At 38.8% G+C, this 19,314-nt stretch overlaps 1 protein-coding gene across 3 annotated transcripts; it reads right to left on the bottom strand.

Moving 5' to 3' along the window:
- Window positions 1-13,244: 13,244 nt before the first annotated feature.
- On the bottom strand, window positions 13,245-18,854 carry LOC139142220 (uncharacterized). 3 transcript variants are annotated; one of them, XM_070712088.1, is made up of 2 exons: window positions 18,617-18,854; window positions 13,245-17,087 (listed from the first exon to the last, which is right to left on the bottom strand). In XM_070712088.1, exon 2 carries the CDS (start codon window positions 16,287-16,289, stop codon window positions 15,591-15,593), a length of 699 nt encoding a protein of 232 aa, XP_070568189.1. In that variant the 5' UTR covers window positions 16,290-17,087; window positions 18,617-18,854; the 3' UTR covers window positions 13,245-15,590. The 3 variants fall into 3 exon arrangements, with proteins under 3 accessions (XP_070568189.1, XP_070568188.1, XP_070568187.1); XM_070712087.1 differs by having other exon boundaries at window positions 18,617-18,747; XM_070712086.1 differs by lacking the exon at window positions 18,617-18,854 and adding an exon at window positions 17,536-17,579.
- Between the last annotated feature and the right edge of the window lie 460 nt (window positions 18,855-19,314).

The raw sequence follows: 19,314 nt of genomic DNA, 5'->3' as shown, positions 1-19,314 counted from the left end.
TTTTTTATTAAGTTCAAATGAGATGTTGATGGCTAAGCTAAAATTGCGCCTATAGAACCGGGCAAGGGTTATAAAATCGGACACAACGTATGATTGAACCGAGGAAACCCTTTGCAGTGACAATAATGCCCACGGTCTTTTTGTGGAGGGACTGTGTAGTGTCACAGGGGACGCGCGTTCTGTCACAAACAACTCTGTCCAAGTGTGCTCCGCTTTGTTGAGATACAACTCTTATTATGAAAAACTGAATTATACACTTTATAGTTAACCTAGCCATATGGGGTTTATATACCCCAGGTTGTGTAAAATACATATCGCTATGGTAATGGGTCAAGTTGAGTTACAATTGGGAAGAAGGCTAAGGTAAGTGAGGCGCAATTTCTTCACCGTTTTACATCTTCGTCTTACACCAACTTCGTTGATACACCTAATAACACATGTATTTTCTACCATGTGTTCCATGAAGTGACACGGACGTTACCAATGGTTCACTCTTTCTTCATCGCAACCACATCTGATCTGAGAAATATATCGGTCTGTCGAAGTCACGAGAGGTACTGATGCAGTTTTGAAAGTGAAAATCACGGTACAGGTCGTCGTCAATGGAAAAGGGTAACCATAGAAGTCCATTGCATGAAGAAATAGCATTGCATTCTCATCATTATATATCCTTACAATTTGAAATTACACAATTGGCTGTATGTTGCGCAGTGGCAGAACATAGAACTATTAAAGGACCAGGATCGGTAATGCATGAGAAGAATATGGACAGAAACCATCAATATGTGATCATTTAGAAGTTTCAAAAGTACATACAACAGCTTTCGTAATCAACTTCTCAACCGTAAAGTCACAGCCGCTGTGTATGATGGGTAACCTATTGTCAAACGTGAGGGTTATACGCATACATTTTTGGAACTTATAAATTCTCAGTAGATGATGACGACGACGACGACGACGACGACGACGATGATGATGATGATGATGATGATGATGATGATGGTTGTGGTGGGGTAGTGGTGGTTTCTGAGGTATAAGGCAAAAGAGGGAAATTGAGGGGAAGAAAATAATGCAATGTTATTGTATAATGGTGACAACACTAACGCATTAAAAATTGCTCTTAATGAGAAATTATGTACTGCTTGAGATAATAGAATAGTGCTTCGCAGTATGATAGTGTTACCTAGGGTAAAAAGTGATCATACAACCTCCGTGATGAAGTAAAAATGCAGGCATTTCCTTGGAACAGCAAGTGTTACATAGTGTTTGAAGCTTTACCTATAAGACGCTCTTAAAATCCCCTGTGAATCACGAAAGACGACCGTGTTTTTTTGTTTTGTTTTGTTTTGTTTTGTCTTTTCCACTTCGTTGTCCAAATCCCTTTTCAATTGTCTGTCACGTCACATCTACTTGCCCAAATCGTTGGCGAATACGATTAAGGTAGTTTGCGCCTCGAAAGTGAAAGACTTAAACTTTTGCTCAAACTTTCTTTCGGGAATCTTTCAACCATTCTCTTTCAAAATCAAGAAAAAAAATCGGGGATCACAGTGCAAATTTTGGTAAAAGAGAAACAAATAAATCAAGATTTACGGATATTTAAAATTCAAAATGGCCGCCATTCCTGTGTAAACTCAATGGAGAAAAATAAGTTTTTCGAATTTCGAAAAACTTAGCCGATCGAAAGTTTTCTTACACCAAGAGCTTTAAAATGGACCCCCACAAGTGGTATATCAGAAAAGAATTGTAAAAGTTTGAGAATGCGAATTTGTCTCCCCGAGGCGCGTTCTACCTTAAAAGCCAATTCTCTCAGCTCTACGTCAGTTGGCTACTCCCGTAGCGTACAAAAATTAGGAAACACAAATTAATCCAAGTACTGTGACAAATATAGTTTCCGGGTGCATCATACTTCTACTTCCACGTGCAATGCTTGTAGTGAACGATACCGTCTTGTTCTATGGCATGTCCGATATTTCGCTGCTTACGATATCAACTCAATAAGCACAAAACAGAGTTGATAATCTGGAGTATCTTCTGCTCCTAACGTTTAGATTTAAAAATTAAAAGCAAAGTCCGACTCCAAGCTTTAGCATGCCGGCCGACGTGTGTGCCGTTGTTGAGTCCAGGGCACAGATAAAACAACGTACGCCAATATATCGCGTTTTAAGGTAAAGGGCGACGAATTCGGACGCGCACACGCTTTAGAACGTTTCTGCGCAGATTTAACTCCTGCCTGCCGCAAATGGGTTTTTTGTAGCGCATATATTTAACATCACCTGTCATTGTTGAAATTGCGCTTTTACCTAATTTTTTGACCCAGTGTCTTAGAAATACATGTGACCTATAACCTTGTGTATATTTTGACCCCCTAGGAAGCTGTTTTTATTTCAATATAAGCGAAAAATTAACATTTCTCTCCCATTTATATAGCGCAAATTACCCATTTCACCTGGAGATATTGTAAAAAGTAGCGTGGTGACACCCTTTTATTGAAAGTGTAAACTAAATGGTATTATGTCAGGAGTTTATTCGCCAAGTTTGGTCAAATGACACCATTCAAAGCGACAGGAAGAAGTTGGAAAATTATGTAGTGATATAATTTCGACATCGTCATTTTGTGATCGATACTTACGTTAAAATTTCTTCACAAACATCATGAAAACTATACATTCGATAGATATGGATCTTAAGTCTTGGTATTTATTAAAATTAACTCATTTGCTAAGCGTTTTATAATTGCTTTCTTTAGTTTAAGTGAATTATATCATTTTTATTTATTTCTAACGACGCCATTTTAACGTCCGTTTCCATGGAAACGAGCGTGGTGACCCTCATTTTTTATTTCATTTTTGCACTTGCACAACTTCCAAGAATATTTGTGCAAAGTTTCAAGAAAATGACACCACAACTGAATTTTGACGTAATTCGTAGTACTTCACCAAACAAAGTAGTGATTCAACCCTTCGTGCATGATACAAAGCCGGGTTTCAGTTACTCAGACAACGTGGAGCGAAAACGCCTCTACCTGATTACAATTGTATCATCATACCAACTGCGCCAGGCTTGGTTACAAGCGCAACGTTGGGTAGAGTAACAGAGGTGCTAGCGAGCTACATATACATGTAATACTTCATGTAATGTCAAACTTCTTCCCACTGTATATGATGACAGTTTATCATGTGGACATGTTATCACGAACTGGGAACGGATTTGAGATGATAACAGTGCTTCAGATTGGCCACGTGTTCAATTAGTTCTTTTGTGTTTTATGATGAGTTCAGGTACTTTGAGCGCACAGAGTTGTATAAGGAGGATGACTGGTCTCCACGGAACAAACTCAGCCGTAAGTATATAAGAATGATGGTTTTGAATAACACGTATGGCAAGGACAAGATCATGATTAGTGGCTTGCTCCAGCGATGATTGTTGAGATAGTAATGATACCTGAGCCGAGGCAATGACATCATTAATGTCACTATCATGGGCATCATCCCGATAGCAGGCAATAAATCGTGTTCTTACCTTCACCATCATGATGTCTTACCCATTGTAATACACCGAAAACATCTCTAGCTCTGTCTCCAAATCTCTGCATATAGTAAAGGTAGAGTAAATTCGACAGAAGCCGAACCGTTCATGTGCCCCATCGCAGAGAAAACGCACTCGAAAGGTACTCTGACAGACTTTCTCGAAAATAAAAAAGTAGGAACCACTGTGCAAATGTTGGTATTGGTGCAACTTGAACAAATTACGTAAAATTCTCAATATTGCTCGCCATTTCCAATGTTTAGTCGATAGGGAAGATAAGTTTTCGATTTTCACAAAAACAAGACGGTAAAAACGTGCATTGCCGCTCTACTTGCTTTAAACTATACCACACAAGCAATATGCTGAAAGCCAATGTGAAAATTTGAGAGTCTACACATCCGTCAAATGCGCATTTCTACCTGGAATGAATTGCCTCTCCAGGGAACAATATTACCACGCACCACCATTGATAGAGCAAGAATCGCCGAAAACATATTACATCGCTTCCATCCTCTGCAAACGCCATAACTCATGAGCAAGGCCCATTATGCCCGGCATACATTCGGTAAATTTTAGAGAACGGACTTTTCCTAGGAACACCCACTCATATAGTTTAGGTTTCTCTCATTTAGTTTTTGCTGAGTGATCACAGTCAAAATTCGATTGTTAAAGAAATAAAATGAACGTAAATTACAGTGACGGGTACATCTGCAAGTATACGCCAAACAAATGTACCGTTAAAGCGTTATTTTACGTTATTTTTTTTCTTTTTTAAATCAAACTTTAACGTTAAATGACTCCGCAAGAACTAAATGAGCGAAACCAAAAATACATGAGCGGGTTTTGCTAGGGCAGAACGGGTACCGGAAAAACACGTGTTTTATTTGGCCTTATCATAGTTCAACTCGTCGTAAACGGGAACGTCATGAAATACATGAAGAACAAGAATTCCATCTAACTGATAATCAGACAAAATGAAAAAAAGTTTCGGGTAAACCTGCTCTATTTTAAAACCCTCCGACCGTACCATTTTTGCATCATTTTGCCAAACTTTGCTGTTTTTGATGAGTCATACCAAAATAAGATTTAGAAATTTCCCAATCGACCTACCCTATTTCCTGGAGACCTAAACACATATTTTGACACCTTATTTATCATTGCAATCTTACGTCTTTGGTATTTACTTATTTTGATGCCATTTTCAATATTTTAATTCTAAAAATAACGATAACAAATGGTGTCTTTTTGTCGTCCCTTAGCTATATCGAAATACAAACTATCAGCATTACCTTCACAATGCATTTTACAAGAAACTGTATTTTAAAGACACAACAAAATGTGGGACATACACCACAAAGTGTGGGATCTATGGCGTTACAAACGTATTTAAGGCAGTATGCGCCTCGAAAGTGAAAGACTTAAACTTTTGCTCAAAATTTCCTTAAGGATGTACAGCGGTACGCGCGCGTGGATTTGTCACTTCCCTAGGATTACATTGAAATTTGCTGGAAAATCAATTTCTACTAATGTCATTTTCATGAAAATTTGCACAAAGCTCAGTCTAGAGAAATAAATAATACCGATCACATAAAATCATATTGTCACCGCGCTAAATTTTGAGATAAACAGTATTGAATATATTTCGTCCATAGAAAATGCATTGGTGAAAAAATGCTGACTCAGCATTTTTTCTCAAAAATGGCAAAATTCATGGTCATTTATCTCACAAATGAGCGCGGTGACCCTATATTTTATCACACATTATGATAATACTTACAAAGGAGAATCCAAAAATTGACAATTTAGAGAAATGACATTACTTTTAATTTTACCGATCAAAATCGAGAATAAAAATCGGAGTCACCGCAAATTTTGGTACAGGAGAAACAAATAACCCAAGATTTACCGATACTTGAAATTCAAAATGGCCTCCACCCCTGTGTTAACTCTATGGAGAAAAATAAAATTTTCGAATTTCATATCTGTCTCGGACTCGGAGGCGCATTCTACCTTAAAGACAAAAGCAAAAAGTTAGAGTCTATTGATGTCAGTTTTTGCTTTCTAATTTCTTCATTGCGGTGTGCATTTTTTGTAAATGTTGCAAACTTATTGCTGAGGAAGTTTTCAGTTTTTACAGCCGGGGGCAGCAAATTTTTGTCATTGGTTATATTAACAATTGACCTACGCCCGATTATAGCTCTGCTGTCATTTTTCCCGCTAAGAACGACAATCGCTAGGTGCTCCTAAATATCAAATATCAGCACTTTAATTTCTTGAACCAAAAACATAATTTACTAAAACAGTGATTGCCAAACAGTAATGACAGAAATAAAACGGATTTTGAATGAGGACACAACATATTTTCTAAACATGCGTTTTTGAATATATGATACATATTTATCAGCCAGGGGGGAGATTTTCTCCCACTTATACGTATTGTTTATACATTTATTTATCACCAAAGTCTAGATGGGTTTCTTGCAAACATTAACTCATTTATTGTACTTATTGTGCATCGCTTGTGATTGTAAGTATCAATACCTTACACTGTGATAGGCACTGCCTCGGTCTCAATATGATGTACTGTTTATCAGGGTCACGGACTAGACTAGTTCAGATAAAACGATCAGATATTGCAGACTTTTATTATCCGTTTTGTTTTCGTCATCTGAATAAATAAAAATATAATACAATAAAATACAATATTATTACAATACAATCAATACAATACAATACCATACAATACAATACAATACAATACAATACAATACAATACAATACAATACAATACAATACAATACAATACAATACAATACAATACAATACCATACAATAAAATACAATACAATACAATAAAAGACAATACAATACAATACAATGGGCAGTACAATACAATACAGCAAAATTCAAAGGCTCCATAGACACAAATGGCAGAAAATTGTCATCATCGTTCGATGAATTCACACCGCAATCATCCATAGAACCTTTCAGCAACATTTAATAACAATTAATGCTTTAAGGAGATACGGAGAAAACAATCATTAAACAAAAATTGAGGACATTGCCCGTACAACTTCATATATGCATTAAAGCCATACTAGAATTTCAACAGAATTCGATGCCACCTTAGACATTTACAAACTATATTTCGAGAAGATGACAACTTTCACAGCTTTTTGAAGAAAAGTGAAAAGAATACCTACAACATGTGGTGAAAATTTTATGCCAATTTTGACATATTAGAAGAAAAAAATCGCTAAGAATCTACACATCAAATTATAATGTATGTTTTAAGGCAAAAGGGAGAAATTTGCTCACAAAAAGGTTCATTTACAATTATCACGATATTTTGAACAAACCCACATGAGGTTGTCCCTGGCAACTTGGGATAGAGTGAGTAGTTTGAGAAGAAATTTTTGAAGATAACTAGGAGATGAGAATTTTATGCTAATTTTCACAAATCTAATGAGAATTTTATGTTAATTTTTACTAATGTAAATTTAGACACTGCTAGAAAGCCACACATGATATTTAAAAGATATCGGACCAACAGTACCACAGAAGATACTATTACCAAGGTTCAGAAAAATGAACAAAACTTAAAATAAATTAGAAATTTCATCATCATTTGAACATGCAAATATAGGTCAGGTCATTATAGATTTGTCGACAAAAGATGAACAAAGGAGTGCAAAGTTGACATCGAGCGCCGACGGAGAATCAACTTATCTGAAGCTAAGCAAGGTATCCACTGCCAAAAGAAATATGACGTGGTTTTTAAAATAAAACTAGAATATATCATGAGTATACACAATATGTCTTCATGATTGTTCTTCCGACATTCTCAGAGTTATGCGGTTTGTTTGTAACATCCAAGATCATCATCGTGAACTTCAAAATTTACTCTTTTGTAAGCAAATCTTATAAGAAAATACATCTTTGCCATTTTGGCGATCATGTTTTGCCTATAAAACTGATACAAATCTGTGCTCCAATGACTGTCATCTCGACATACTCTAGCAGCCATGAAATATGTGCCTCATAATAAAACATCTCGGTTTGTTTCGTGATTAGGTCTGTGTATGTGAACTTGAGTAAACTTTCTTGCGGAACAATAATAACCAAAATAATATGAAACCATTTTGTGGTCCATCAGTGTTGCCTGTTTGCCAGCGTAATGTCTCCTACATATGCACAACTTAAGAAATATCATCAAAACCGTTTTTCTTTTCCATATAAATATTTATTTGTAGTAGTCTCAATGCAGTAAAAACGGCAGTTTACACAGTATCATATATATATATATATATATATATATATACGTTTTAGTTATCATACGTATTGAAAATGATGGCAGAAACACAATTGTTACAAATACATAGGCAAGAGCGCTTTTTCCAAATTACTATGTTGTAAAAAATAACTTCTTTTGTGTTAGCACTTAATTGATGTTATGTGATACTACAAAACTGTTCTTGGAAATCAACCACTTGTGTAATTATGAAGTGTGCAGGCACTTCTGTCTCTGCATTTTCAAGACCTAGATCGACAGGTGCGTTGAATACAAATACTTTTCTTTCTCGTGACAAGTGGCATGGCCACATCTTTCATACAGCGATTTAGTCATACTTCCCACCACCACCACCACCTTATCATCATCATCATCATCATCATCATCATCATCATCATCATCATCATCATCATCATCACCTTATCATCATCATCATCATCATCATCATCATTATTTATGTCCAATGAGCCTTCTCCCTCGAAGAACGTCATCGCACGTGCTGTCCTATTTTCTGGTTTTCGAAGTGAACATTTTTTACTCCTAGGGACCGTGCGAGTTTTCTTTTAGCGTAGCGGGGGGAGGGGGCAAAATTAAGGGGGTTATCTTGATTTCGGGATCAAAGAAGGGTTCTTTTGTTTTCGCTGGCGCCAGACTTTCTAAAGCGTGACAGTTGAAAACATTCCAATAGTTTTGTTGGCCATGATTCGGTGGGGTGGGGATGGTGGTGATGGTGGTGTGAAGGAAGATAAGATGGGAGAAGAGGAGGGACTTATAATGATATTACTGAATATAAAACTGACATGTTCACTTGTTGAAAAAACGTTGTGTAAATAATTAATCGCTAGAGTCTGCAATGCAAAGCTTTGTTTCAGTCCGCGTTCATCAACTTTGAGTAGAAGTTGACCGCAAATTAACTGTTGACCCTGAATACGACGTGACCGTATATATCGATCTGGACGATTCATTTAAAAAATGCGTGAGGTGTCGTGCTTGTAAACAGCCAAACAGAAGTATGTGAGTCAGAAATCATCTACATTATAATACACACGAATGGGTTACTCCACCCAACACGACACGTCGCAGTCCCATAAAATACAAAATATTACGTCAATACTATAGGGGGTCAACCTTAGACTGGCTTAAGTCGGCGTACGATATTTAATGTCATTTAAACTATAAATAACGACATTGTGCTGACGGTGAACGGGGAAGTTGTGTTGCGTGAAGGTTTCGGCGACATCCGCATATCCTGTATGCAATTGAACAACAAAACATGTCATTATTACAGACGACAATGTTAATTATTTCCCGTGGTACATCATCCAACAACAAGAAAACCTTCTCATATTTATCATCTTTGTACCTGCACGACGGGTCTGTAAACTTCTAATGGTGCATTTCACGTAGAATATTGTGGCTGACGTACATGTACTGTAAAACTGAGGGGTGAGTGTAGTGTCAGTTTGAACTGATATGGTCACCTTGGTAACAACATGTCGCCGTAAAAATTCATGGCTAGTAGAATCCGATGATTGTACCTGTAGTTCACGTAAAAATCTCCGGCAAACTGTTCCAGACTGAATATACTGCTAATATAAATACATTCCTTGGACTGGCGTTAGCAATTTCTCAGATTTCCTGGTGACATTGCCTTGACCCGATTGAGGCCGATAAAGGAATCCTGCGCAAACCCGTTCAAATTCTTTGGTTGTCACGGAGAAGTGCTCGGCGATAAACTGCTGCTTGAGTGCGCCTCATGTACTGCGAGAAGCTTCCGCCGAACTGTTCGCCATCTGACGCTGTGGATCGCTCTTCCCTTGGTTAGGCATTTTCCCCGGCGTTCTGAACGGCATATATTTGGCGCATTTCTTTCAGTTGTTTTCCACGCGCCCTCAGCGTCACACAACAATAGACCATGACCAGCACTCCGCCTATGAGGATCACAGCGACCAACGGCAAGACCCAGTATAAGGCTTTCATGGTTTACTTCAGATGAAAGACGCACAACTCAACTTCTCATCCACGTTACCGTCTCTCAAAATGTGTAAAATATTTTCCGGCGTGAATTTTGATGAAGTCAATGTCACAAGTAGGCCTATACGCCAGTGATTTTGTTTCCACACAACAGGCAACACTGGGTCTTTGCACTTGTATGACAGACTTTTTCTCTCCGTCTATTTGAACGTACCTGTCTTTCCTCCACTGGTTTCCTTGATTCTACGTGCGACCACAGGAGAGTTTTGAAAGGCGTTGCGTTCGCTGTATCAGGTCTGAGTCTTAGTGACTGGACCAGGTTAGCAGTAAAATCCGAAAGAGTATTGACGAATAGTTCGCGGAAAGGAACAAGCGACACAGGAAGTGACACGAGTAATTTGAATAAAACGGATTTGAAAGTCAAAGGCTCATTTGTTTCTTTCCGTGTGTTTTTTTTTTTTCAACGCAAGTGGGTGTACAAAAGTAAATCACCCATAGAATGTTGTTCCGCATTGGTTCTGCATACCCCCGGGCATGTCAATGACGTAGCTTAATTTTAATAAGATCCCATGATTCAACGTAATTTCCCCATAGGTGTGTTTACCGTCCGTGAGCATTTCGCGCGATGGCTTTGTAAAATGTCATATGAATATTAAATGTGACATGTAAATTGTACCTCATATGATTACTTCAAGAGCTGTTATTGATGTTTACAACCAGGATATATTATTTTATAATCTTTAATCTTGATCTCATATATACTTGGGACCATGCTTTTAGTAGGTATTGCATAAAAACCAATGCTTCTAGAATGTCGCTAGCTCTTGCCCTAGCTCTTCATTCCCATCGTATCGGAACACACCGTGACATTGGAGAGGTTGTATGTGACATAATCGTATGTTATTATTATTCATGAGCTGTTATTACTATTCATGAGGCCGTGATGTGTATATGTCTGGGCACCACGCGTGTACTGGGTAGACTCCAGTTTCTCTCCAGCTTGTCATCAGCCTCTATACTGTAGTGTGGTGTCTTTTTTATGGTGGAATACAGTAGCATTTTAGGGAGTTGTCATTATCTACGGCCTTGGGGGTCGGAGGAATTTAACTGGAAACTCCGAAATTTCGAGTAGCCCCCCCCCCCCGCCAACCATGATGAATTTAAGTAACCCCCTCCCTACCACAGTTAAGCCCCAGAAAAGTTAAATATCCATACATATATTTGTAAAATTTTCAAAAATACAGTAAAAGTAAAAATCCTGGTTAACCCTGCTAGATAAGTTGCCTTATGACGGTTGAAAAGGTGAAACCAACAAAATGAAATTCAAAGTCACAACAAAGTATGGACATAAAAGCTCACCCTATGTTAGAAAATGGCATAATATATGCCGAAGGGGGAGAGCAATCCCTCTCGCATCGAATTTAAGAAATTGATGTATGCAATGGTGCAATCTGAGAGGTGTTTCAATTTTATTTTTTGTAAAACTGTTTGAAAATGACATTGAACACTGATATCTTTTTATAATATTTTTTGCATCATCAGTGTTTTATTCACATTTCTATTCAACAATCAAACATCGACAAAACATTTTGTACCTGGTAAACACAGTTCTCAGAATAATTATGTAATAGTTATGTAATGTGTTCTTTTGTGCATGGCCTAATGCCATGATGCCCTCTAGTGGCAGCCTACTGATGGTGTTTTTTCTGTTAATTCTGTTGTTTATATTGTGTCCGTTGTCTTGATCCAAAATGATTCTTTTAATTGCCTGGAAGTTTTATTTTTATGCAATTTTTCTATGCCCATAACGCGGAAATTATTTTTGGTATGTGGCTCCTCGTTAAAGTGTACTGACACACAATTAAAGATCGGCTTATCTTCGGAAGGGTGAAAACTGTCGACAGACCGAACTCATTGGAAGTGCTAGTTTCACTCTTTTATAAGTCTATTATTCAGCATACGCGCGCAATAAATGACCGCGGAAATAGACAGAGGCTAGTAGGAGCGTTCCCAATGTTTTTGTTGAGGACTATGCTACAAGAACGTAAAATATACTCAACGATTTTGAGGAAAAAAACGACTACCGTACCGTAAACCCAATCGGTGACTTTGCATGAGTAGTTAACGAAGGCAATATATTGAAAATCGTTTTATACCCTTCTGTGAACAAAAATGTGAAATTGCATGTTTGGTTTATAGTGATCACAACGCTTATCCAGCCTTGCCGCCAATACATTGATTAGAATTTTTAATCCTTCAAACTTCGATTGGTGATTTCGAACTTGCCATTCTTTGATAGCTGCTTGTAGTTCATGACTAGGTTGTTTCTATGGTGATCGCGTTAATCCCTTTATCATATGTCAAACTCATTTACGCACGCTATGACGATGGTGGCTTGCCTTCCAAAATGGCGTCGATGCCTTTTGACCCCAAAGCGCGGATCATTTCAAACAAAGTTATGTTTTAGTATGGTTGCGAGGGATAAACGTATTTATACTTTAGTCTGACAGGTGACAACGCCTCTTTGAGTTAACGGAAGGTCAGAAGGTCATCGGTGCCTCTCTCGTCGACGTCCTTCTGTCATGTACTCGAATCGCTTTTCCTCTCCACAGATTTTCATTAGAATCGTAACAAACAGTAGAAAATAAATCCTTTGAAAACACACTATAAAGCATACTGGTAGCTGAATTATCGGCAGTTTGTTTCCTTCAATGAACTGTGATTCGACGAACCGTTTCCGCGTTCTTGGATCGTAATGATAAGTCGTGAGCTATATAAGTCCGCTAATACATATATGAAAGAGCCGCAGTGATTGTTGAAATCTACCAAACAATCAAACCAAAATCATTTGTTGGTTGGGTGTCTGTTTACGTAACGCGCTGGCATTATTGTGATTGTGGCTGGACTAATCTAAAACAGTGTGATGTCTGACCAATTCCTGCAGAGATGGAAAATAACAAATTTTACTTCCAACCTTAATTTTTACATTTACCACTTCAGCTACGTCGAAATGGCTTCTAGCGTTGGTAGTGAAATGGCATTGTTGAATTGCTATCGCAATCGTGATCTCTGAAAGGTGTTGTCCTTCATGACCTAGCTATGTAAAGAATGGTATTTGTGGGTTTTGACTTCTCTTTTTTCACATTGGTGGCATGAACTTAAATCTACGACAACTGGAGGTGCCTAGGCCATTCAAGGTTAACTTCATCTAGTAATATATTACGACACCCAGAAATATTGCGTCTCTCTCTCTCTCTCTCTCTCTCTCTCTCTCTCTCTCTCTCTCTCTCTCTCTCTCTCTCTCTCTCTCTCTCTCTCTCTCTCTCTCTCTCTTGCTTATGGTATTTGTTTGCAGTAAGTTCAACAAACATGTGACTGTCAGTCAATTCTCGTCGTTCAACAGATCCATCCCAAAAATGAGGGTAATTTTGAATGACGTCACTAACTAAAGAAGGAGTATTTGACCATTTATCGCTTTTAATTTTAGCACCAGCAAAAAAAGTACACGTGGGCTACATTATGTATATACACAGGTAAGCGGCGGTCCTTTTGCAGAACAACATCAAATTATTAGTCACGATCGCTTAATAATACAGTTCCAGATATTTCTCTTTAATTCAGTTGGGCGTTGGCATTATAAGAATACGGGTTTACATGACTGACAGGACAGCGTAGTGAGTATCCGATATCATACATATTCATTAGCTGACCAAATAAATTGTTATCAATATCAGCCAATAGTTAGTATACATACATATATTGAATATATAATGTACAATCAGAGACCTTCCAGGGAAAGGCTCAATGGTTTACAGAAATCTGGGCCTGACGCTGACACGCACATAGTGCTCTCAAATATTATATATAAACCTTATAGATTCCTACATTACAAGATACAAGAATACTGACCTATACTAAGCTGCAGAATAATACAAAATTATCTGAGAGGTGTGTTTGTATACATTCATCATCAACACACTTTTAACCCTTTGAGTGCTGTAATTTTCCCTCCAAAATTTTAGTGCAACATTTTTACCAATTTTATGAACTCTTCTGTAATTTTTTTTATAATTTTGTACCAAATGGACATCACATTTCATTGGCTACAGTTTGTTGTCAAAATTTTGACGAAAACTTGAAAAAAATTGACTGCAGTATATTTTCTAATGGTGACAAAAATTTACTTTGGCGCTCAAAGGGTTAAATAGACATTGTTTCCGCCACAAGGCGGCTGTGCCCCATTTTCCCTCTAGTGAATTTCAGGTTCATACGAACAAACAACTATAGTATCGCCCACAATTGGAAACATAGTTACTTGGTATATAATTTCCTCTTTGGTTATACAGCTCAGGTTCAAAGGTCACGCTACCACGACTTGGTTCAACTTGGATATATATATACAGGAAGTAAACAATCTCTCCTGGGTGATCTTGGCAGTGAAAATTCTACGGTCATAGCTCTGTTGATCCCTCAACAATCTCTTAATTTTCCCGGCGTACACTGATACAGTATGGATGCCCTCTGGCATTTATGCACTCTACTAAGTGCAAGGGTTTGTTGTTATTGCTAATCCGATTACGAATTTCGAAAACACCAACATTCCGCCTTTGTACACAAATGATATAAGAAAAACGTTTTTCTGTTTAGAACCTCCTGGAGACAGTTGCGATGATTTGGCACCAAACCCTTTGCAGTCTTGTTTTTTTTTCTCGATATTGTCATTATTTTAAGTTTTCAAGCTAATGTTCATCATACTGTTATGCTCACTGCGGGATCAGTATTTACTGTATAATTAGTATAACACCTGTGAAAAACTGTAGCTTTGATGTCTCAATATTAAAATTGTCTTCAACTGCAATTCATAATATGATTGCGAATTTACACAAACAAGTTAAAGAGTGGTTCCTCTGAGACCAGTGATTACATTCAACACAAAGTAAAAACAATGCGGTTGACCGGTACGTGTATCAACAATAGAGAAGCTTTTCGAGACGATATGTTTTGAAATTTGTCGTCAAGATTTGATTATGTATACTCCACTGATCGATCATTTGGGTGGTGGCGTGTGAACGCAGACATTACTGACATGGTTTATTGAACTGTGCGATTTAAGGTAGAATGGGCCTACTAGCTCGGACTCTCTCACTTTTACAATTCTCTTTTGGCCTACCACTTATGGGGGCTCATTTTTCCCGCCTTAGTTTTGTACAACTCGGGAAATTTTAACTTTCCCCATAGAGATAATACAGGTTTGGCGGCCATTTTGAATTTTAAATATCAGTTAATATTGAGTAAATTGTGTCTCCAGTACCAAATTTTGTACGGTGACTCCAGAATTTTATTCTTGATTTTGAAAGAGAATGGTTGAAAGTTCACTTGAGGAAAGTTTGAGCAAAAGTTTAAGTCTTCAAATTTCGAGGCGCGAACTGCCTTAAAGGAAATACCAGTGACTAGGAGAGTATTTCGAGAGTAATGTAAACATGTAAGATTATTTACAGCAATAACTTCTCCCTATTATGCCTATCCCTACCTTGCTATACCAGACTATGTATATCTGAAAGTGTCTGACAAATTTCCATGGGCAGTTGTTCGAAAAATGTCATTCTTTAAAATATGACAATGTATCATGGCTAGTGAAGATTTGACATAAGCCTGATTGCGTCACGTAAATTAATTGCCATAAGAGACTCTCTCACACACAGTCGAGTTCTGAAACGGTTTTAGTGAAAACTGTTGAGATATCATTCCTGGTGTCAGCTGTGAGACTTATTCAGTTGAAATCTGGTTCACTGCCCTTAGATTACTCTGTTTCGTTTTCCGATTCTCCGTCGTACGGGTCTCTTTGGAGTACAGGCAGCTCTGTATTGTCCCCTGGTTGTTCCGTATCATCATCGCTACTGTCGGATGACGATTTTTCGTGATCTGAGAGCCTATTGTCCGTTTGACCATAGGGGTCGGTCAGACCTAAATTGTCTCCTTGTTGCTCCATCTCATCATCACTGCTCCTTGATGAAAGCTGTTCATCACGGTGATCTGACTCCCCTTCGTCCTGTTGACCTTGGAGTACAGTTTGCTCGGCATTGTCTCCTGGTTGCTCCGCAGCAACATCGCTATTCTCCGATGGAATTTGTTCGTGCACTACGACTCCATCGCCCTGTTGATTTTGGAGGACGGCCAGCTCGACGTTGCCTCCTGGCTGCTCCGCGGCATCATCGCTTCCTTTGGATAGCATTTCTTCGTCGCGGCGATCTAATTCCTCATCGTCCCGTCGACTTTGGGATTCAGGCAGCTTGGCATTGTCCCCTGGTTGCTCAGAAGCAGCAGCAGCAGTATCGTCATCTGGGGCTCCGGGTGTATTGGCTATCACGTGATCTGTCACCGGCTCCTTATGATCTTCCTTTGCCTCCAAAATGGAGTCTAACACTGCATCGTCGAGACCAAATGGACTTTCGCCGGCCATGCTTAGCCTCTGTATCCGCTTCAGCTCCGAGACAGTCATGTCACCTGGAAGTCGGCATGGTCGTCATCGTACCTGCTGATACGAACATTGTTATCAAAGGTGACGTGCAAAGACGACTGGTCGTGCTTGCTGTCACGGTTCCCATTGCCGTCTTTATCCTCGGAGGAGTCTTCTATCATACTTTGTGTCCAGAGCGCTTTCAGTAGTACCGGCATTGTGTTGTCGCCTTCAAAGAAAGGTTCAATATCGTCCACGGTGGCCGAAAGTCTGTCAGAACCAAAATCGTGTATCCCGTTACTCCTTTTGTACGCAATCGAATACGGGATCTCCCCGCCGGTCCCTGTGTTGCCTTTCGCACCGAAGGCGTACTCTTTGAATCGGAAACATGTGCATCCAACCGCTGCAAAGGCAAGTAGGAGAATCCCGGCTCCGACCATCACCCAGTCCAGTGCCAATCCCGTTGAAAGTGTCGATGGAGAATTATTGGTGGCCGACGCTCTGGCTGCATCGGCTGCTGGTGCTTTCAATATATTCGTGCACCCGCTGCTCAAGGACCGTTCATCGATAGAGGGGATGATACCGCTTACCAGGAAATCACAAGACAGACCCGTCGGCGACAAAACAGCACTGTCGTCTGCCAAGATCGTAGAATAGTCCGCTTCGGTGCCGACGTCATTCGATCGGTGGTCAGGAACTCCGTTGAGCAGAGGCGTTATGAGCTGAAAGCTAACAAGCCAGGCTATCGAAACCAGCATCGGTAAACTTTCTACGGAAAAGAGAGCCATGGCGTACGGTTTACGGAAACAACCTTGGTCCACATGCACAGTCCCTCGAAGCCTGTTACCAAACAACGTAAACAAAAGACGAGGAAAAAGACGTTATTTAAATCCGGGTTGATAACGATGTGATACGATTAAAACGTCTGTGGTGACTGGGCGTTATAGTTAAGCAGGAAGAACAATTAAAAACTGAATAACTTCCCTATTCCCAGTTTATTCTCCAGCAATGCTTTGCCTGGCGTTTAATGGAACTGAGTAGAATAAAATGATGTGTTCTGCAGGTTGACATGGCGAGATGTTCGTAAGGGAGCATTCGAACGACCAAATTCCTTGGAATCAACTTCATACAAGGAATGCAGGTCTGAAAGCGAGATGGATTAGTGAAAGTTCATCGTGGCTTGTCTTTGTCTAAACTACTGACATAGTCGATGTCAAAGGCAAGCGCCATAGAATTGGTATGAACTGGGTATTTTAACCACAGCCGAGTGACCGAAAGTTTGACTCACAGTTGAGCATAGCCCGGGAGCATAGCACGTCTGGTCGTCTTGTGTCCAGGGTATACTTTGCGTGAACTATTGACCCCTTTTATCGGTCACAAAGCTATTGTTCAATCGTATTCATATCATATCAGTTGATGCTGAGCAACATACGTATGTTAATCTTACATTGTGCATACCAAATCTACACATAATGTACAGACACAAACTCGTATGTATGTATGTATGTATGTATGTATGTATGTATGTATGTATGTATGTATGTATGTATGTATGTACGTGTATCTATCTATCTATCTATCTATCTATCTATCTATCTATCTATCTATCTATCTATCTATCTATCTATCTATTTAACAGATGGGTGGATGTGTGTGTCTGCCTGTGTGATATTTGTATACTAGTATATGTCTTAAACTAATGCTTTACAAAACTAAAGGATCAAAATTGAGGTAACCGTGCGCTTGTTTTTAAAGGAAGTCAAATTGCTCACAGCATGAAATTAAAATGGCTGCCGCTTGACGTATTAATTTTACGGAAATAAATTACCAATTTGAATGAAAATGTTCTTAAATTTCAGCACGAGTCCAATAAAAGCTGTACCGCGGACAAAAAAATCGTCAAGTTTCCAGATTCTGAAATTCTGTTCCCCGTGTGAGCACCAATTTAATTAAGCTGACCTTTGACCTGTATGTTCAGCAACGAAGGATTATCAATACTTGACACATCTACACGCCTTGTTTGTTTCAATTTTCACACTAAACCCCACTTTGCAAAATTAATCCTTGATCATTGAAAAATCAGTGCAATCTGTACACTGCGAACGAGACTGAAAAAATCGAGAACTCGAAATAAACACACTATACTTGCAACTGATGTCCAGTTTAAGCCACAATGACAGTATTGTCTTCACTTTTACGGATCAAACATAGTTTGACGATAACAAGAACTTTCTGATCAAGAAAACTTGGGCTGGGCTCGATGTAAGAACATTTCTGGTGGTAAAATCAGCGGAGTGTTTATATACCGTCGCATAAAAAAAGAGACATTTTGACAAATCTTTCGAAGAGAATAAGGACGATCTACTCACCTTCAGACACAACCCATCTAAATATGTTCAGAAAATGCGGAACACTTCCCAACAGAATCAAGTTACACGCTACTGCTGTCAAATATGCACGCTTCAATGCGCAGATCTAGAGGCACCGACCCCTGTCAAACAAATGAAATGGACTATGAACTGTTGTCAACTTCTTTACATTTTATAATAATATGCTCCCACGTACGTGATTTGAGAAAAAGGAACTGTTTTCCTTGAAATTCAGACCTGGAACGGTTTGAATGGGAAGTGGCGATGTTAACATTTTGTTTTCAAGGTCATAAAAAAGCGAAGTTCAAAGAGTCATATTCTTACCGATATCGCGTTGACCTGGCAACCATTTTTTACGTTCGGTTTATTCATGCCATAAGATAATAATCGTAGACCAAGAGAAAGCATGCATCATGACTAAGAGAGAAGACATTACGATTTATAGTTTTGAAAAGCATTTTATGAGATCCATTTATTGACATCAAAAGGCCGTTATACTAGTTTTATAGCCAGCGATCCGACTTTTCGCCGCAAAAAATTTACAGCGAATTTCCACGAATGCTAGGTGTTACGAGACAACTGTTGATGTTGGAAAAGTGAAAAGAAAGGTGGGACCTGTTTCTTTGAAAATAACACTATCGTGCTTTGTCGTCAGTGAAACTAGCAATACTCGGCTGATCGAATGTTTCAAAGTTACG

Source organism: Ptychodera flava, chromosome 10 (assembly GCF_041260155.1).
Source record: "Ptychodera flava strain L36383 chromosome 10, AS_Pfla_20210202, whole genome shotgun sequence".
In the NCBI taxonomy this organism is placed as follows: Eukaryota; Metazoa; Hemichordata; class Enteropneusta; family Ptychoderidae; genus Ptychodera; species Ptychodera flava.
This window is presented reverse-complemented; position numbering and strand designations above follow the sequence as displayed.